The 22,086-nt window shown below is 39.1% G+C and overlaps 2 protein-coding genes across 3 annotated transcripts in view; both read left to right on the forward strand.

Annotated features, from left to right (window-relative positions):
- Window positions 1-22,086, forward strand: part of LOC306985331 (uncharacterized protein) — a 250,378-nt gene that overhangs the window by 61,316 nt on the left and 166,976 nt on the right. The window lies entirely within an intron of this gene.
- Window positions 15,243-22,086, forward strand: part of bmp7b (bone morphogenetic protein 7b) — a 60,574-nt gene continuing 53,730 nt past the window's right edge. Inside the window, exon 1 of the mRNA XM_079587462.1 lies at window positions 15,243-15,863. Within this exon, the coding sequence (XP_079443588.1) occupies window positions 15,464-15,863 (400 nt within the window). The 5' untranslated portion in view covers window positions 15,243-15,463. The remainder of the gene's footprint in view (window positions 15,864-22,086) is intronic.

The raw sequence follows: 22,086 nt of genomic DNA on the forward strand, positions 1-22,086 counted from the left end.
TTAATAAAAAGATGCGAAGAACAACAACAACAAAAAAACATGTAAAATGTTTTCTAAAGTGAAATGTTTGATTTGAAATTATCGCAAAGTTTAAAAAAAGTACTCAAGTGTGTTAAAGAGTCATGAAAGTGTACTCTCTTTAAATACACTTTCATTAATACATTATCTGCAAGTTTAAAAAATATATAATTTATGATCGCAATAGTTCATCTAAAAATACATTTTGATTCTTTGAATATATGGCTGCTATAGGCTAGTTATGCTGATGCTGAGCGATGTTAAAGCTAGTCTGAAATGAGTATCAGAATTGAAATGTTAATTAGGTCGTCAAGAGAGGGATCTGATCTTGTTGACAATGTGTGAAAAAACTGTGAGACTAAGGAAGACAGAAGGTCCTTGCCCCTGACCTGACCTGAAAACCTCCATACGGCTCCTCGCGGAGCATCTGGCCATCTTTCCCTCTTTTCTTGAGTGACATTGACAAGCAGTTTCCGTAACACTTGAGTTTAATCTCCAGATAATTGCTATCTCTCCAAAACCAACACAGCAACACCTCACAGCCTGCTCTAATAGATCGTGAAAGGGTACAAAGAGGCAGACTATCTCTCTTCCTCTGGGCTGAGGTTGTAGTCAACCTTACGCGGTGTGAGGCTTGTGTCTCGGGGTGAGTTTTTGCTTTATTGGGCCGAAGTGCAGGGTTATAAGGCCGCAGAAGGGGGAGTTGGAGACGTCTTGAAGGGAGGGGGGTGCAGGTGATGAGGATTAGCTGAAGCCAGAGGCCCCTCCGAAACCAAATACAGATCTGTCAGTCTAATCCCCACAAATAGAAAACAGAGCTGCCTCGGCTCTGCCTCTCTCCTTCTCATTTGGCACATACCCCTCCACTGCTTCATCTCTTTCACATCTGCCCTTTGCCAAACACTGCTTGCCCTCAGCCTGTTAATGGGACCCAGAGAAGCATCCCAAAGGAGGAAGTGACTGATTGGCCCTGGCAGTAATGGACAGCTCTGCATAACCTCACAGGGTGATGAGATGAAGAATGTAGGAGGGCTTTGTCTTTAGTGATGAAGGCTGTGCAGCTCATACGGGCCTTGGCTGAGTATAGCTTATAACCTTCTGTTTACACTGACTGTATATAGTATGTATAGTTGTGGTCAGTATTGGGGGAAGTTACTTTTAAAAGTAGGCTAACGCGTTACCTTAAACCTTAAAAAAGTAACTAATTGCGGGAATGCTTGTTTTTTTAATAGGCCTAGCCTTTTTTTTTACGCCTGTACAGTAGAGGGCGCCACTCAAACTTTCCACTGTTCTGCCATTCTGGATTGCAGAAGAATAGGACGCAGGAACTCATACCAGAGAATGTCTAATAAGGGGAGAACTGCCACTCTCAGTAAACTTCCGGCTTCTGAACTGGTTGCAGTTCCACTCTGGCTCCACATGAGGGCGCTCACAGGACGAGTGCAGAATGAATGGAGGCCTATGGAGCTATACCCCTCAAAATCCACTTTTCTCAGGATATAATTTTTTGTCTAGTAATTTGAATGTTGTATTCGAAAGGAGATGCAAAGAAATTACACATTGATGGGTGTTAGATTTTTCAGTCACTTATTTATTTGCTTTAAAAAGTTTTTTTAAATGTCAATGACGTCATACACATCGTACGACCAGAGATACTGCTTTACGGCAATCCTTCAGTCACTGTGGTGCTTTCGCGCTCTGCACTTTCTTTTCTCTCGAGGCATCGACAACACCGCTGACACAGGTAAACACACGTGCTAGAAGAGTTTTTGCTTGAAGAGATTCTGGTCCCGCTTCGGATGCCACGATGCCATCAAGCGGTATCTCTGGTCGTAACCAGTCATTCACTGACCAATCAGCGTTCATAAGCAGAATGCTAGCGTGTTATGGGCAACAACAACTCAACCTGTAAGAAATCGAAAGGACATAAGTACTCGTTCATTCAACTTTTGACCTATATCCCATGTTGAACTTGCAAAACCTACAATCAATTCTGAGATTTCTCAACGGCAATCGTGTGAAAGAGACAAATTTAGCCGTCTAGCCCCATAGACTCCCATTCATTTTGCACTCATGGGCGATCGCCCCCAGTGGAACTCTGGTGGAACTACAACCACAATTCGGTACAATAGGACTTAATAGGGAGTGGCCAGGCTCTCTGTAGACGGGCTCTGCTCATACTCTCTTAATACTTTGAACAAGTAATTACTTCACGACCACTAAAAATGTATGTTATATATATGAGTGTGTGCAGTAAATGTAATCCAGACGTACTACATTCGGCATGTTGTCATTATCATGTGATCTGCGTCAGTTGCGTTGCTTCACTGCCATTCACAAATCTTCTCCTGTGGCCTCATGGGATAGTGAAGTGTTCATCGTATGCACACTTCAGGATCTCACCAGAAGTAGTAGGTCATCTGGGTAATTTTTTGCCTACACTTTTATGAGTAAGCTACTGTGAAATTGGTCATACTTCTTTTGTCACATGTGTTTCGCCTATAGTATGCAATCTCGGATGCAGCCTCTTACTTCAGCAATAAAATAAAATAAATGTGGTTTCACTGAAGTCATTTTGCTTATTTGTATAATTGAATTGGATCATTGAAGGTAGCAAGCAAAGGTATTGGTTAATAAAGTGAGATTAAATACATAAAGTATATTTGTGTTATATAACATATTTAAAGATTGCAGGTTTGTGTAATATTCTGAGTTTGCAGTTCACTGTTTTTATTCATTTTGAGGAATACTGAATCAGTTTTTGTGCAAGTGAGATAAGTAAATGCTCACCTCTGCACTTTCACTCAACATGCAACCTGAGGACAGGAGAGCTGTCAGTCAATACACGAGGAAAGACAGTATCTTTATTTATTTGGAAAAGTAATTCAGATGTTTTGTTTTCAATTTTAAAGTAATGCGTTACTTTACAAGTTACTTGGAAAAGGTAATCTGATTACGCAACTCACGTTACTTGTAATGCATAGTGGTTGCGGTCAAGTTGCACCTTACAGAATTAGCTAAATGTTAATTTTAGCAAAATAAGAGGGATTATAAACACTGTTCACTGTAAAATAAATAAATAAATAAATAATCCCCTTACAGTTATGGTAAGAACTAGCAGATGTGGTTGCCAGAAATTCACCATACAAATACTGTGACAATGTTTCCGCTATTATTGGATGCCTGAACATATTACTTATAAACTTTTAACTATATTTCATTAAGTTATATAATGTTAATATGTACTCTTGAACTATACCAAACTCTGCCCTTTCCCTAAAATTTACTGATGATAATAAAAATAAATAAATAAAGGTCGTACAATAGAAAGTCACATGATGAATCAGAGCTCAAGTGGCCTGTCCAAAAAACATGACCAATACTCAGATGTGGAACAGGGTCACTCACACCAAGTCCAAACAACAGGGTAACATACGGCCCTAAAAAACTAAATACCAGAAAATGTAACTCAAAACACCCCAATGTTCTCTACATTACTGATAACACAATAAGAGGGAACAAAACTATTTCAATTAAATGTAATGACGTGATTACAGGAATAACTTTTTACTGTTTTTTATTCTATGGTAACTCATCGTTTTTACTTTCAAAAACCATGAATTTGACAGTAAAATTGTATACATTACATACAATGCAATGTTATTCACAGTAAATCAACTTACAGTTAACCAATATTTTTTCTGGCAGTATTAAAACATTTATTTTTATTAAATCAACTCACTTAACAAAAGAAAAGGATAAATTGAAAAGGATGAAGATGCGTAATTCTTTCTTGTTTAGTACTGACCATTAGAAGCTTCCCAGACGACAGAAGTATAATTTAGTGTGTTCAAAGTGTTTCACCCACGGGCTCTTAAAGGATAATTCCGGTATTTAACACCTTGAGTCTATATTGTAGTTTGTTTTGGATGAACAAGAGTGGTGGACAACATTTTTTTGACAATGGTTCCTCTCTCGAATTTTTGACTATAAAAGAATTGGCCATGGACCCATTTAACATTGGAGTCAATGGGCATGTCCGAAAATGTCATTAAAACAACCTTTAGCATTATTTTTCAAAACTGTGCAACTCACCGAGTGATTAGTGATGTTAGTTGATGTTCCAGAAACAAAAAGTGTTGTGAAATACAGTTTCTGTCGTGTTTAATTTGTCATTTTGTAAAATCCCATTGTTGAAAAAATAGTTCCACTATAGCAAAATAAACGGATTGGAATCATATATTGCGACGATATATTGTTTATAATCATCAACGAACACCACTAACCACTCGGTGAGTTTAACAGTTTTGTAAACGAACATTATTGGCTGTTTTAATGACATTTTCGGACATGCCCATTGACTCCAATGTTAAATGGGTCCATGGCCAATTCTTTTAAACTCGAGAGAGAGGAACCATTGTCAAAAAAATGTTGTCCACCACTCTTGTTCATCCAAAACAAACTACAATATAGACCAGGGGTGGGCAAACTACGGCCCGCGGGCCACATACGGCCCGTTAGGCTGTTTAATCCGGCCCGTCGAGTATTAAAAAAATTGTCTTAAAGATCGCATTCATTTTGCCTTTTTCCTGCAATACTTTGCGTTATATATATAACGTTATACATTTGTGATTATAAGTGTAGGCTACACAAATTCGAGTGAACTCGCTTCAGTCTTGTTATAATCAGATTCAGCGCGTTCTTCATCTTCAATCCGCAGCGGCGCAGAGCACGTCAGAAACAGAGGACAGGGTGTGTGTGTGTTCATATGAGCCTCATTGGTCTGTCACTACTCGTCAATGTCAGAATATTTGAGATGACCAATCAAATCAAAGTAGGCGGGCTTTATGTTCAGAGAAGCTTCAGAGCGCGAATTTGAGCAGAGCGACTCGACGCGCTTACGGTCAAGTGCGAGATATTGATGTTAGTAGCTAAACTAAACATTTCATATTTGACAGTTTTTTAGGTCATAAATGTTAAAAGACACGTTCTGTATTTTACACGTAAAGCCCTGTTTTCAGATCGTTTCTAATGAAATAGAACGGTTAAGATTGAAATTTGGACACATGCTGCTGGCCTGAGAATTCTCGGTTTCTGTGGTAACGTGAGCACCCCACTCGGTGAGTTTCACGTTTTTGTAAACGAAAGTTTAATGCATTTTAGGAAGGATTGTTCCAGTGCACCTATGCAGCCATTGAGGAGGTGGAGGGGTGCTACCACAGAAACCGAAAATTATCGGGACAGCAGCATGTGTCATTCTAAATGACTAAAAAATGACTAAATGTGTCCAAATTTCAATCTTAACCGTTCTATTTCATCAGAAACAATCTGAAAACAGGGTTTTAAGTGTAAAATACCGAACTTGTCCTTTAAACGAATCACAAAAATAATCAGGCAAACTAATAAACTTTTGTCTATTTTCACCATTTTTAACTGAAAATAGGCCTATGTAACGTGACTCATGTAATGTAGCCTAATAATTAGTTTACTGTCATTATGAGGGGAAAAGACACATTAACAAAGCCGTTTTCATCACGTTAGGCACAAGATTAATAATGAATGAGTACATATTGAGAATTAATATAATACAATTTGTAGCCTTCAGTAAATAAAAAAAGCTCAGCTTTAGGAGGGGAAGAGACAGGGCAAGACGAGGAGACTGAGAGAAAAAGAAAGAGTGATGGAAATGAGGAGAGAGCAGTATTGACAAATAATCTACTGGCCGCTAACATGGTTTTAAAGCTATTATACTTTTTTTGGCCTTCAAACGTCTTGAAATGCACATATCAGAGAAAATTTTTTTTTTTAACCCCCAACAACCTCAAATTTAGGACCTATTTGATTATAAAGCCCTGTATTAGGCATATACGATCAATAATTAATGTGTAGCCTATATTGTGAATTAATTTAATTAAGTTATATACCTAGCTTTCCTTGTCGCTTTCAGTAAATGAACGGGTAGAAAATGATGAAATTAAATGAAAATGATTCATAGGCTAAAAATCAATCAGTTGACCCATATGTTTACTTTCTTCACTGACAGACAACAAAATAAAAGCCTATCAGTCAAAGCTCAGCTTTAGGAGGGAAAGAGCCAGGGCAAGAGAAAAACAAAGAGAAAAAGTGTGATGCTGATGAGGAGAGAAAAATAATCAGCTGCCCACTGACATGATTTTAAAGCTGTTGTCTTGTTATCCAATTTTTTTGGCCTTCAAAACATCTTAAAATGCACATATGTAGATATGTGGAAATCAAAATTTTCCTAACTAGCCCACCTCACATTCAGGACATCAGTGATTATAAAACCTTGCCATATGCCTGTTAATGAAACTAGTCAATAGTGAGCATTAGACCCGGCCTAAACTAAAGTGTTACTTTTTTTAAAAATCATACCCTCATTGGGGGCTGAGCCCCCCTAAAATTAAAATCCTATTGAATCGCCCCTGTCTATAGCATAAAAAATTAATTGTCAAAACGTCGTCTCTCAGTTGTTGAATGTCGCGCAGACGTTCACACAATGTAAATGTGTTTGCTGCTACTGGGCCGGCCCTCTGTCAAATTTTAAAACCCAGTGTGGCCCTTGAGCCAAAAAGTTTGCCCACCCCTGATATAGACTCAAGGTGTTAAATACCGGAATTATCCTTTAATGTGTCGCGTTGCCTTCCTGAGCAACTTTTGTTCTAGGTGTCACTGGGCTATAGTATGCCTTTCTGAACATGAATAGTTTTAGCAGAGTTTCAGTCTTTAGGGAGTATAGCTGATCTCAGGGGAAAACGTGGTGGAGATTTGGTATGAATTCACATACTGTGAATCGTACAAAATCAATTATTAGAAAAAAAAAGAAAGCATGAAGGTCCGCCCCCAAAACACGCCCGTCACAAAGGCATAAGATCGCATGAAAATGTACGACTGAGATTGTATGAATTATTAGACAAAATACAATTGCCATGAGATTGTGTTGGGAGTGACAAGGACAATTAATTGGCTGATTGATTAATTACTCATTAAATTAATTGATTAATTTGGCAAATACATCCAAAAACAGCGTAAACGAGGAACATATCGTAAGCATAAAGCGGTCATATAAGGAGTCAGCAATGTTTAAAGTATCCAAAACAAAGTTAGAATGTCGGCCAGAAAGGCATAAAAGTGCAGGAACAAGTACAAAGTTCAAATCGTTTTGTCGAAACTAAAGATCAGAGATCTAACACAAACACATGAGCAGAAACAAGAATCTTCCCAAGCTTTTCAACAGCTGCCTGAGTGGCCATCTTGCACAAATATGTAAAACACACGGCAGAAATGCAGCGCTACATTTGTTGCATGTGAGAAAGGACAGAGATCTGAAGGCGCGTTTCCTTTTTTCTTGCTTCCCCTTTTCACAGCTGTGTCTCATATGTTCGCGCGGCCTCTCGCAGTGTCAACTTTGCTATTGTTCAGTCCCACCTGGCCGCCAGTGTTTTAACAGCCTGCCGTGATGCCGGGTACTCGCACACAGGGTGTCACGGAAATCTAGACAGGACATAACGGGTGGAGGAACGCGCTTCGCCCCTACTGGACCCTCCTCAGATCTTCACTTCTTCATTTGAGGGTCCGTTTACCCTGAAAGGGTTTTACTGTATGCTTCACAGGGCCGCCCCACTGTTTGCCATCCCGCTGCCTTCAAAAGGCCGCCCCCCGCCTTGAACCAGACAACATGCGAAATAAATATTACTCTGACCCATGTCTCCAACTCTTGGTGCCAGAGTCAAACAGAGCGAGCGAAAAGGAAAAAAAAGGAGAGAAGCTTCAGAAGGCCTTTGAGGTGGGAGAGTGTCAGTTATTTCAGGCTGGAATCAGAATCTCTTGAATCTCTTTCCTTTTCAATTGGAATCTTTTGATTTCGGCGTCGTTCTCCAAACTGCAAGAGCTAAAATGATTATGACTTACGCAGACAGATTCACGTGAAAGTAACGGATAGAGTTTTGAAATAAATTCCTTTTTTGAAAGAAATTACTACTTCAGTAACGACGTTTACAACGTTACAAAAGATTCCTGTTTCAAATAAATGCCGTTCTTTTGAACTTTGTGTTCTTCAAAGAATCCTGCAAAAAAATATTGTATTTTGTAAAATGTATTTAGCGGCAAAACCTTTTTAAACATGGATGATAACAAACAAATGCTTTTTAAGCAGCAAATCAGTTTATAAAAAATATTTTTTGAAGGATCATGTGACACTGAAGACTATACACGGTATATGAAGTGCCAACTAGTCTCTCCCTATGGAGGATCCCTTTACCACTCTACAGATAAAGCGTTGTGGGGAAATTCGGCTCGCGTACCTACCCCGAAGTGATCAAATAAAATTCGGTAACACTTTATTTTACGGTGCCCGTGATACAGAGTAATTACATAATTAAGTACTTAGTAGTAGATGTTGTAATAACATGTAACTACATGTACTTAACATGTAATTAAGTTATGGAACAGCCTGTACTTACACATTGTAATTACACACATGTAATAGGCAGCTACTGTTACACATATGTAACAAGCCGGGTCAGTTACATATGTGTTACCAGCTTGGTACAATGTAATTATATAAGAAAGTACTTAGTACTACACAATGTAACAAAAAGTGTATCAAGACTGTACTTAAGTGTACTTCATGTATATCTACATACCTTATCCATCTGTACTGTAGTTTGGATTAACTCACTAGTTCACAGCATAAATACATGTAGTAGCTTTCTAATTACATTGCAATTACATAATATTACACAGGGATAAGCTACGTAAAATAAAGTGTATCAAGAATGTACTTAAGTGTACTTCATGTGTATCTACATACCTTATCTGTACTGTAGTTTGGATTAACTCAGTTCACAGCATAAATAGGCTAAATGTAGTAGCTTCCTAATTACATTGCAATTACACAATATTACACAGGGATAAGCTACGTAAAATAAAGTGTATCAAGACTGTACTTAAGTGTACTTCATGTGTACAGATGGATAAGGTATGTAGATACACATGAAGTACACTTAAGTATAGTCTTGATACACTTTATTTTACGTAGCTTATCCCTGTGTAATATTGTGTAATTGCAATGTAATTAGGAAGCTACTACATGTATTTATGCTGTGAACTAGTGAGTTAATCCAAACTAAAGTACAGATCTGGATCTCCCGGTTACACTAACAGCTGTGTAACAGACTTTGACCATTACACCATTACCCCTTTGACCATTACCCCTGCAGGCTTTTCACACCTTAGTAACATATTTAAGTACTTTTTGTTACATTGTGTAGTACTAAGTACTTTCTTATATAATTAGATTGTACCAAGCTGGTAACACATATGTAACTGACCCGGCTTGTTACATATGTGTAACAGTAGCTGCCTATTACATGTGTGTAATTACAATGTGTAAGTACAGGCTGTTCCATAACTTAATTACATGTTAAGTACATGTAGTTACATGTTATTACAACATCTACTACTAAGTACTTAATTATGTAATTACTCTGTATCACGGGCACCGTAAAATAAAGTGTTACCAAAAATTCTGTATCAATATTTAAGACAAGTAGTTTGTTTAGGCATGGTTTGCAGGGAATTACAAACCTGCGCATATATTCAAACGCATAGAATTAATTCTTGATGCGCACGTGAGCACCATCAGCGTTTCTCACAGGTTTGCGTTTAAAGTCTGTTAAGAGAAAAACGAAGAGAAAAACGGTGTCGTCTTAGCGGCCCCTACTTTAAAAACAGATGATCACTTCGACGGAAGTGAATCAATCAAAACTAACTTCAGCTGGAAAACAACTTTATTCAAGAACCGCTATAAAGCCAAAACAATCTGTTACCTTAAGTTATACGTTTATCTCTGTAAAGCAGCTTTGAAACAATCTACATTGTTAAAAACACCATATAAATGAAGATGACTTGACTTGACTTGACTATTTTAAACAGTAATATTGTAATACTGTTTTAATGTAGGCTATTTTTAACTACTAAAAGCAGCCTTTGTGAGCAAAAACATTTCTTTCAAAAAACAATTCCTAACTTTTGAACGGAAGTGTAGATTTGACTGTGGGAAAAAAAGTGTCCTTCTTTCTTCACTTGATTACTCAAATGTACATCACTCACCAGTTTGAACTTGTTTAGACTGAGAAGAACTGTGACCTTTTTTTATCTTGCTTTTAAGGCATGTTGCAATGTGAGTCCTCAATACTGTGTAAACAACCAGGAAAGCTTCATTATTTTTGCTTCATGTGATCAGGGTATTGGCTAAGCCTGTATATTGTCAGGAAAATGCTGTGTAACAACATGGCAAGGAATCACATTTGTATTCCAGTGCCCGGCTATATTACACAGAATGTCTAATGTATGAAAATATTGTCATCATTTAATCACCCCCATGTATTTCCAGCTGTCTAAGCATCTGTTTTCAAGACAAGGAAAGTGGATGGTAACAACATATAGACCTGAAGCCCTACGAAGGCTTTTTATGAAGTATAGACTGAAATTTAAGCTATTTTAATACTCATTGTAGTCCGTAGCTCTTATATCTCATTTGTGGCCATGTTTTTCCAAACTTGTCATGTCGCATTTGGTCAAGTGACATGCAAGATCTATTACATTTTTAACCAAGTGCCAATACTTTTTTGCGTCTGGCCTCGACGGACAGGGGTGCGTTTCCCAAAAGCATTGTTATGTTCGCAAGTTCCGTCACTATCAGCAGTTCAACGAGTCTGTGTTTCCCGAAACCATCGTTCCAACGAACATTCACAAACAGCCTCGCAACGTTGTGTGGTCTGAAGGACAGCTCTCGATCTGTGGTTAGAAGCAGTTTCTTGTAAGCATGACATGTGGAGTCAATAAATCCTTATCTTGAGCCAAATAAGCAAGCTGACATTCAGTACAAACTGTATATTTTATTTAGAATACACACAAATGTCATTCAAGTGTTTTAGTTTGTCAAGTCATTTAAAGTGTCATTTTTGAAGAGTGTGCATGCCAATGTGCTCTACGTAAGAACCAGAATATGATTGAATCTGGAAACAAAGCAAAATAACTGAGAAAAATTAGAAATAGACCTAGACCTCAGATGCTATGTCCATAATTTATAGCAAAACATTCAGCATTAATTTGATCTCAAACATATTCATTAAAAGTAGTTATAATTCCACCACGTGCATGACATCATTAATCAACGTGGTTGAAAGACCAATTTGCGACAATACGGTTTCGGGAAAGAGTCGAGACTAACCAGTTGACTTCTTCATGCATCGTATGGTAGTGAAGCAGCGAGTAGCATCGTTGAACCTCAAACGCACCCCTGATCAATAGAAAGGAGATGTCAAAAAAGGCGGAGCCAAAGAACCACACCTACCTATTACACACTCGCCACAGACCAATGGTAGTTGAAAGGTTTTTACCAACCGAAGCGAACTTTTCCAGAAAGTTCACTTTGGCGAGCGGTTTTGAACTGAAACAAACTCCAAATTAACATTTTGGCGTGATTTTGTTCAAAATTACATCACAACAGTGTGTTCTTCGATTTAGCTTGAAGCATATCGGGGCCTTTATAGTATAAAAAGTTAAAAATATTACTATTTTTTCTCACACATAAACTTTTGTTTAAAAAGACATTACCATTGTGATTGCTATATAAAGGGGTGGTAAAATGCCATTTTCACAAGATGTAAAATAAATCTCTGATGTCCCCAGAGTGTGTATGTGAAGTTTTAGCACAAAATACCCCACAGATATTTTTATATAGCATGTTAAAGTTGTCACTTTTTGAGGGTTTGCAAAAACGCACCGTTTTGTGCCTGGCCCTTTAAATGCAAATGAGCTGCTGCAGAGGGCGGGGTGACAGAAAACTGAAATGACAGAAACTGTTCTGCCTTTAATGTTAAAACGGAGTCAGACAAAGATGGAGAGACTCAAGAAGAAGTGACGTCTCTGAATGGTTAGTTGATGAATTTATGTTGCTGATGTGGAGTTAACTATCTTCAATTATGATATTCTGTCATGATAATCTATAAATCGCTCGTATAGGAACTGTTGTGAGATGCACACAGAGTGACTCTCTATTGTATGTGGAAAGATGAATGCTAAAGTTTGAGCTGACTCACAAATGTACTCTTATACAACAACTCTTCCTCTTCTCAACATGGACTGTGTTCAGGGGGCGGGGTTTATCTACATTTTATGTTGCTGATGTCACTAACCCCGGAGGAATGTGGTGTAGTCCCTACCAGCCGTTTGTTGTAGTCCTTTTCTTCAAAATCAAATATCTTCCTTTGCTTTGAACTTTGAGCGTTGTAACTTTGCAGATGTTGTTTATGCTCTATGCTATATATCGACATGAGAGTGAGTAAATGATGAGAGAATTTTCCCTTTTGGGTGTATTATCCCTTTAAGTTTTATTCAGATCATGAGTGACAGTGCCCTTTTTAACATGAGCGTAAACACTCATGCATTGTTTTCATCTTTCCTCATCTCCTCTGCGTAAATGGCTGGCTTTTGTGTACATTCCCTGCTAATAAAAGTCTGTTTTCAAGAGGGTGAGAGAGAGACTGTGCTTGAAAGAGAGAGATATCAGGGTGCTGTTCTGCTTAACTTCCCCCGGTCAAAAGCTCCTCAGTGTGGCTATCCAGGCCGGCAAATCAGTCTGTGCCCGCTGTTTACTGTGCCGGTCACAAGGGCCACCGGAGCTGGAACAAAGGGGGGTCTGTTCCTATTGTCCTTCCCCAGAATGACAGCTCTCTGTTGGGCCGAGAGGGGGACCGGGGGGCCCTGGCTCCCACATACAGGGATGGAGGACACTTTTAACTGAAACCATGTCCCTTCCTTTTAAGTCCCCAATCAGGCGCTGCCTCAATGTAAACACCTGCAGTCATTCTCTGATTCCATCTAATTTAGCCGGAAAGCGCTGTTGACATGGTTCAGGCTACTTCTAATAGGGACTTAACACTGATCGAGGTACAAACGGATATCGAGCGCAAGAAAACACAATGCAGATGGATGAACCACATTTATTTTCATTGCAAATCAAAGGACTGAAAGTATTCCTAAATAAGAAAAGGAACACAATAAGGGGCGTAAAGCAAAGAGCGACTTCCTCTCCATCCATCTTCCCCGAAAGCTAAATCGAAGCAGCTGTTGGTTTCACATCTGGGACCGCCCTGTTCCCCTGGCACTGAATCCACTTTAATGAGTGTACCTGCTGACACCTGTGCTCAAGGCAAAGCTGGTTATGAAAACAACAGGCCTGTCTCTTCAACTGTACACTTGTACACATGGCTCATAACTGGAGAGGTTAATGTGGCCGGGTGACAGAATAAACAGCGCAGGTGAGCTTCAGGAGCATCACATTAAAATGAGTGTTTAAGAGGTGCTGAGCCATAAGGGGCGTGTGTGATTGGCCCTCACACAACAGCTGCCCACCATGTGAGTCCATACACCAGTCATTATGAGCATTTATATAAATCACGAAGGAGTTCTCTGTAGCAGCGCCTTCATTGTTTCTCTTCAACAGCATTGTGATTAAATGGAAACTTTTGCTTTAGCCGTCTGTGTCTCATATTTTTCCCCCTTGAGAAAAAGACCCCAATGTCACATGTGTCTCCTCTAGAGTTAGGGTGTGTGTGTGTTCATACTTGGCAGGTTCAGACTCTGGTGCGATTGCTCTGTTAGTGCGGGTCATTTGTATAAGTGTGAACGCTGCCATCTGAACCCTGGTGCGCACCAAACAAGCGAACTCTGGTGTGGTTCGAATGAAATATGAACGCACCAATGTAAACAAACCAAAAACAGGACATGATGTCACAAGATGCGAGCTTCAAAAGGACAGAATGCTGAACCATACCTCATTTTTCTCGTCATTGTCGTGATGTTTCCCATCACCGTTCGGAACAGGCGTCAGAAATTATTTTTGTGTGTGTGTGATGGAGGGATTTGACTCCTTTACACAGTTTATAGGCTCTTCACGAGTTGTCAGCTTCATAATTTTCCATCATATCTAGATCTACACACATTTATCCCAGCACACAGCATTGGTTTGGATGTTCGACAAGTTCCGTCACAAAATACACATCATAAATGCTTTTTTTTCCTGCTAAAAGTGAACCAGGAATAAATTTATTATTTTCTTTTTTTGGTCCAGAACAAAAGAACCAAACTTCCAAGTGTGAACACAACTAATTAAAAGCGATCTCAACAATCTCTCAAATGTGCTCAGATTTGTCAAACAAAGGTAAGCATCATCTGAATGAAGGCCCAGGTCCATTTATGACATTTTGATTAAAAAAAAGTGATGAAAAAATTATGCACAGATGAATTATTCACAATAACGTGCATTTAGAAAATAGACATCAAATCAGGTCAACGTGTGATCTTCAACTAGGCTAATTTGCATATTCATAGAACCACTTATACTAAATGAGGCAAGGGTATAGAGTTACATTCAAGCTATGTTAAGGTATTAAGAATTTATTTTTCAATAAAAAAAAACGTTTATATGTCTGTGATCAAAGATGAGTTTTAAGGGATACAATTATTGACTACAGGGGGACTTTAAGAGTTGACGTCATTCAAATAAAAAAATCCAGTGTTTCATGAATAAAGGTGTTCCCATCTCATCAAAATATAAAATGTGAAATAGGCGTGCACATTAGTAACAACAAATTTCAGTCCGTTGAAGTTCATCTTAAAAATTGTTTAAAGGGTTTTTGTGATATTTGCGCTTTGTAAATCAGCAAGAAGGGATTATTACTAATAAAACGACTATTTCTATAATGTTCTTCGCCATGCACTGAACAATGACTGATCCTAACCAAAAACGCCATGGTTTCCTCCTCAAGCAAAAACTTCACATTTTAGTTTATAGTCGTTCGAAACATGGGTCACCAAACTTCCCATAGTTCACAGCCAATGTTTTACCAATGTTCACTCCTTGCTTTTCGAGATGTTCTGATTGTAATCTGTACCCTAAGGTAAGATCTCCAGCCAATAACAGCATTATAATTCACTCTCCTTGACATGTGCAATATCTTTACGCAGCGAGACGCGCGTCAGGGCAACACGGTGTCGCCGCAGGTGCATTTCTGAAAACGGGCATCCATAAGCGCGTAAGCGGCCTCCACGCATCATTAGACAAGCATCTACGGAGATAACCCCGCCGTTATCAGTCGCCTGCGTCCTCATACCTCCCACTCCGTCTCCGCTTCGCTCCTCCTCCAGTTTGCCATCTGCACTGAATCCGCATCGCGCTCTGTGCGTCCGCAGGTTGAAGAAACGCAACAGGTTATACGCGCGTTAATGAATCTGAGAGCGTTCTCGAGAGGGCGAGATGTGGGAACAAAATAACTGATTATACCAGCGATAGCGTTTCACTCATCACCTATTTGGATTGGCTCGTTTATTTGTGTGAAACTCTGCGCGAAAGTTCATCATGGTTTCATTGCTGGATTTAAGCGCTCTTGTTCTGTTGCTCGTGTGGGGATATTGCGTCCTGGCGGACACGGTCTTTACAAACTTTACCCTGGACAACGAGGTGCACTCTAGTTTCATCCACCGGCGCTTGAAGAGCCAGGAGCGCCGGGAGATGCAGCGGGAGATCCTGTCAATCCTCGGGTTGCCGCACCGGCCGCGGCCGCACCTCCACGGCAAGCACAACGCCGCGCCGATGTTCATGCTGGATCTGTACAATGCCATGTCCACGGAGGGAGACGAGGAGGGCTTCTCGTACCCATACAAGCCCGTTTTCACCACGCAGGGACCGCCAATCGCGACACTTCAGGACAACAACTTTCTGAACGACGCGGACATGGTCATGAGTTTTGTTAATCTAGGTAAGATTGGCACGCGCGCACTGACAGTCCTGGGATGTCAAATGCAATATTTGAACCTTCTTTAAATTGTCCTAGGAACCTGCACCCACCTGTGATTCTCCCTCTGAAACCATTTAAAATGCGTCAATACTTGTTTAGGCTACAGTGCAAATTGTGTACAGACTCTAATTGGGTCATAATGTGTAATTGTAATAGGCTAATTGATTACTGATGGAGTTCCATCATTTGAGTAAAAAGAAACCTTAATGGACTAAAACGTGTCCATTTAATGAACTTTATTAAGGCGCTCTGTAATACTTGATTCTGATTGGTGAACTGATAGGTCAACTATTTTTGTTTATAAACCGGATAGTTCTAGTCTTTGCTTCTGATTGGTCGGCATGGCCTTGCAGCTGTGTTATTTTCCACAATATGGAACCGCTATGACGCGAAACACCTGTTCACCAATCACAGCATTCTGTTATGTCAGGGACTATATCTTCTAGCGGATGTGGAGGCCCCTTCATGAGTTTGCTTAATAAAACAGTCAGGCCACAATATTGATGTAGTAATCGTTTGATTAAAATCCAATAAAGCACTTAAAGCGCTTTTAAAATTATCCCATAATTTACTCACCCTCAAGCCATCCTAGGTGTATATGACTTTATTCTTTCAGTCAAAAACAACTGGAGTTATATGAAAAAAATATCCTGGCTCTTCCAAGCTTTATGGTACCTTAGAAATCCCATAAAAGTAATCCATACGGCTCCAGTGGGTTAATAAAGGCCTTCTGAAAAATATCCATATTTATAACTTTATTAACTATAATCACTGGCTTCCGGTAACGGCTGTGTGCGAGTCGAGTTCTGGCTGAAAAGTGTTTTAGTCATATACACCTAGGATGGCTTGAGGGTGAGTAAATTATGGGATAATTTTCATTCTTGTGTGAACTATCCCTTTAAGAACACGCTAAGCTTATTATGGAAATAAAAATGAAAGTGTTTTAGGAGAAAATCACATCTTTAGCCCCGTTGCACCCTATTATCGAGGCACCACATATTTTGGGGTCAAACTTGAGAGTTTTACAGGAAACAATATTAAGCTGCATAACTCTGAAAAATGTTTGTTAAGATGTTCTTGACAAAGAACTTGACGCAAGGTTCTAATAGCGCAACTGATTTTGCAAGACAAAGAGCGTCTAATGAAATTGCCGAGCTTTAACGTGAAACGTCATGATGGGGATTACATCTGATAGTCCGGTCAAATAGCACTTTTTAAGTCAAAACTTGCATTAAAACTTAGTCCGATTGATCCTCTGTCTCATGTTTTTGGCATTGACAGGAAAGACCTGCCACAGAAATCAGATAATAACAGGGCTGAGTGAATAATAACAGGCCAAAGAATGGGGATTTTCCCCCCTGAGAGTCTTAGATATTTTATTTGTTCCTAGGCCAAAATAGCATGCATAGTTCTCTCCTCCATTGTTTGTTTGATTTTATTAGGCCACTTATCTGCGGAAAGTCTTAACCTTGGCGTGATTTCCAAGCCCCTGATGCATGGTGAGCGCAAACCTATATTTGCATTGTGTGTTTTGGGCAGTGATAATAAAGCGCCGTCGCATTCCCAAGCGTCTGCTGTCTCAGCGCCAGCTGTGTCCTCCGCTAATATTCAGGTGTTCAGGGTTGGCTGTCTGGGAGCTCAACAGTCTCTTTATCTTCCGCTTTTCTCTCTCAGTAATGATATCAGCTGACAGAGGCACAAGTGTTTTGCTCAGTGCAAAGTACGTCTCATGACTCGTTTGCTCAACAGTGAGGAAGCCTATGGGGCCGCTCACACACATTCTTGCATTTGAAAGCAACAATAAAATAACCCTTAATTATTATTTTTTACCGTGGTAGTCATAGTTTCTGCCAATAACATTTATTGTTGCTACTATGACACGTAATATATATACTTTGATTAATGTCTTCTTCTTTTTTTACCCACCTTTACCTCCACGTAAAGTGTAATCTTTGACACGGCCTAACTTGGCTTGGCTGAATGTTTCATAAGAACCTGGCTTGTCTTATCAGCGAGCCTGTTAGTTTCCTCATTAAAGCGTCATCATCTGCACACTGACACAACACTGCCATGCAAAGTGTGATTTATTGTCTGATAAGAGCAGTTATGCTTTTAAGGGTGTGATTTGTATCGCTGTTCATTGGCAAAATGGGTTGGATGTAATAGTTTAGTGATGATCTGAATTCTTCCTAAAGTCACCATGAAACCAAAATTCATATTTATTTTTTATGGAATAGGGCAGTAAATGATTTATCCATGCACATCATAATTTTTTGTTAAATTCATGTGCCCTCATAATCTTTAATGAAAATAACCTCTTGCAGCAACATCTCATCTCTTCTCTGATGATGTGTTTACTGGCGTGAGGGCGGGGCAATGACCTGTCACTCACAGGAGATCCACCAATAGCAAACCACAACCATCCAATCAAATCCCCATGGACAAAATCAAGTCCCTACATTTGTTCTTGTTCTAGAAGCCGTTTCACACTGATATACAATAGGGAAGAAAAGAATATCGCAACTTCCATTTCATGCTGACTTTACACTATAACGCCATCTTACCCTCTTGTTGTTCCAAACTAGGGATGTTAACCGATGACCGTTTGTCCGATGGTTGAACGTATCAATGTTAACCAATCAAAGTTGTCGATAGTCGGTAAAAAGAAAAGAAAAGTGATCTCTAAATTAGTCTTTTTAGGCGAAAAGTAAAGGCTACAGGCTAACACACTCGAGGTTAGAGCCAGGGCAGACGACAGGAGGAAGCGTGCAAAGAAGACTAGTGTGTGGGACCATTTCACCAAAAAGAATGACAGATGTGAGTTGCAACTTGTGTGATACAGCGCTTAAATATGGAAATACATTACATCTACATTTCAGTGGTAACAGATAAGGTGATGATGACCATCATCTTTCTTTATTATTGTTCGCACTACCTCAAACTAAAGCGGCGTCTCTTCGGAGCTGCAATTTTCTGAAATGAGCCGCAGCAGTGTTTCAAATGAGCTGCTAACGCTAGACAAACGCCTTTATTTTCAACGTGATCACCTTGTACCCAAACCATTTCGAAACTAAGGAGCCATTTGTCCTCCGATTACATACAAGCTCCTCGGCGCCGCGTTTGCGGGACTCATGTTTCGCGCTGTAGGGGATTTTTAAAAAGTGACGTGAGTGGAAGGGCAGCTTGGGGGCAGTGTGTGTGTGTGTGTGTGTGTGTGTGTGTGAGCGGGAGGCAGAGCGGCAGAGAGATGCTACAGAGTTGCGAAATTGCAGGCGCGGCTCGAAATGGCTGTTATTTAAAAAAGCGTAGCATATTTTAAACTAATCGGTCAACTGGTTTCAACCGGCTAATGAGGCTCGGGGGTAGGTCAAGAAATTTTTTAGTTTTCGCCATCGCTATTCCACACCTGTATGACTTTCTTTCTTCATGGAACACAAAATATATTTTGCATATACAAATACAATACTAAAAAAGAGAGATTTAAAAAAAATCATGCAGGTTTCGAATAACATGAGGATGCGGAAATGAGGACAGAATTCTAATTTTGGGATGAAGTATCCCTTTAAATGCTGATTTAAAGTTACACATCAACCTTCTTAGTATTCCTCAATCAATTCATTATAAACAATATAACAATTTATTTTATTTTATAAAAGAATGCCTGTTTACACATTTGTAAAAATTTTATTGGTTTGCTAACAACCTAAGGTGTGAACAGTGCAAGTATACTTTTTCTGCATGACAATAATTTAATCTTTAATGACTGAAGAAGTGCAATTCACTTTTATTCCTCGAGGTGGCAATGTCTGATACACAATGATGAAGTGACGTTTCACTCATAGTTACCGCAGGCAGAAAACAAAAGAATAGGAAGAATCATCAGCAAATGCTCAGTGATTTACAGTGAAGTCCTGAACGCAATCTAATATTAGTGTCAATGTCACTTGATGCTGGATCTGGAGAAGAAGCTGTCAGTGATCAAAATATTGATTTTGAAGATTTTAAAAATGATAGTTTTGAGAAATGTGAGATGGCGAATATGAGCCAGATGCTGAATGTACTGGAAAATGAGCTCTGATGAGGACAGTGATGATGGTATTAAACATCAGCTCAAACTGAATCCTTCCAAGCTCCAAAAATTAACAAAATATGCTTTATTTTATTACAAATAAAGTGTTTAATGATTGGCGATACATTCATGCATTTAAGGGTTAAAAGAAATGATTAATCTGAAAATGACTAACGTGTGCGTGTGTGTGTGTGTGTGTGTGTGAATGTGAGTGTATGTCTACAAGGGAGGGAGGTGACAGTGTTTCCTATTCTGAAATGTGTAATTATCCAGAGGACTGCTGTATTGTGCCTATTTTGGACAAGCACTGACACAGATGGATTTGACCACAGAGGCTTGCCTCTCTTTCTTTCTGCTCGGCTTTCTCTCTTCCCGAGGAAAGACATCAGCTTTAAACCAAACAACCTGCTTTAGCCGCTCCGTTCAACCAAACCAAACTGCCACAGCACACCTTTTATATTAAATAAGCTACAATGTCAACAGAGACTTCACCCTTGGGCATTTTGCAGACAGATATGTATATATTTACTTAATTTTCACGATGGTGGTTGCAGTGCGATATTGCATTCGGCCCAGAGAACACTGATGCCATACGATACAAGGGTTTCGCTTCTTTTGCTGAATCTGCGATCCATAAACCTGACAGTCAATCATAACAAAGATGTTTCACATAAGCAAAGCGAACAGAAAGGAAAACAGAAAAACCATACGCGATCCAATAACATCTAAAGATTTTTTAATGTTTACTGGAATGGGGTTTTCCCCAAATCCCCGATAAAATTATGAAATTCCCTATTTTGATTGGTTTTTGGTATTTTTGTTGTTGTTGTGAAGAAAACGTCCCTCTCTCTTGTAGCTTGCAAAGTTTTATTCTTCAATCAGACATGCATTTTATTAAAAGAAAGAAAGTAAAGAAAAACAGAGCACACTTTTACAGGGTCTGATTATCTGTGTCATGGCTTTGCTAAAACAAATGCAGGTCTCCACGATCCGCAGCATGTTCTCTGCGAGAGAAAAGCGGCTTTGTGAGTTCAGTGCCCGAACCTCGTGATTTGATCAGACTTATTGAATCTTATCGGAGCCGTTTTGAGAAAAGGCGAGCGATTTACAATTATGAACACATGCCATGTTTCAGAAGCAACAGAAGTGTCAGTATCTGTGTCTTTGCTTCCTTAATACCAAGCCAGTCAGTGACGACTAGGCAGCATTTATTTTGTATGAATGCCATCATGCTAATGATCTAGAACAAATCCCACAAATCCTTTACAAAACTGAATGCATATTTAATGTTTAAAATGATTTTTTCTCTCTCTCTCTGAAGAAATGGATTCATCTCAGCTAACAGGAAACGCTCTCAGAACTTTGGCTAATGCTCTGGCAAGTTTCACTCAAAGTTATGATTCCTACAGTAACGGTTATAGAGTGAATTAGCGGCAGTCCACTTTTTCAGCAGCGTGAAAAAGTATTTTTTTCCATTCATGTCTCGAATTTCAAAATAGTCTTTGTTAAAGCGTTATAAGCCATGAGCCGAGCCAAGCCAACCAGTGACAAGGTGAATCGTAACACTACAAACTTTAATTTGAAGCAAAAGTATTTGAAAATCGAACAAAAATACGAACAGCATAATCATACTAAAAATTATGGAGAAATATACAACTACTCATTTACAAATGTTGATTATATATATAAAAACAATAATTGTTAAGTTTAATTTATGTTTAAAATGGTATATTCAGATATTTAAGTATTTTGAGAACGTAGCAGCTAAACAGTTCTTTTGCTTGTTTTGACTTTCTGATTGGTGTAATTTTCTATAGCATCATGGGTAATGTAGTTTTCACCACAAATTCCCGCTGTTAAACATGAAATTAAAACTGAGTTGAAATAATGCTGGTTACCGGCTTCAACAAAAGCAAATATCGATTATCAACCTCATAGCTCACAGTGGGGCTGTCTTTAAAGGTGTATAAGTTATCAATAATCTATTTCCCTGTGGAGAAAATTAGTTTTTACTTCCGGAAACCCGATTGTTGCGCTCTCGAACATTCGTTGAAGGTTATCTGTTGTTTAATAATGTTCTCAAAACATTACCACAAAAACATAATTTATCATTCT

The sequence above is a fragment of the Phoxinus phoxinus genome, assembly GCF_949152265.1.
Source record: "Phoxinus phoxinus genome assembly, chromosome: 18".
Taxonomy (NCBI): Eukaryota; Metazoa; Chordata; class Actinopteri; order Cypriniformes; family Leuciscidae; genus Phoxinus; species Phoxinus phoxinus.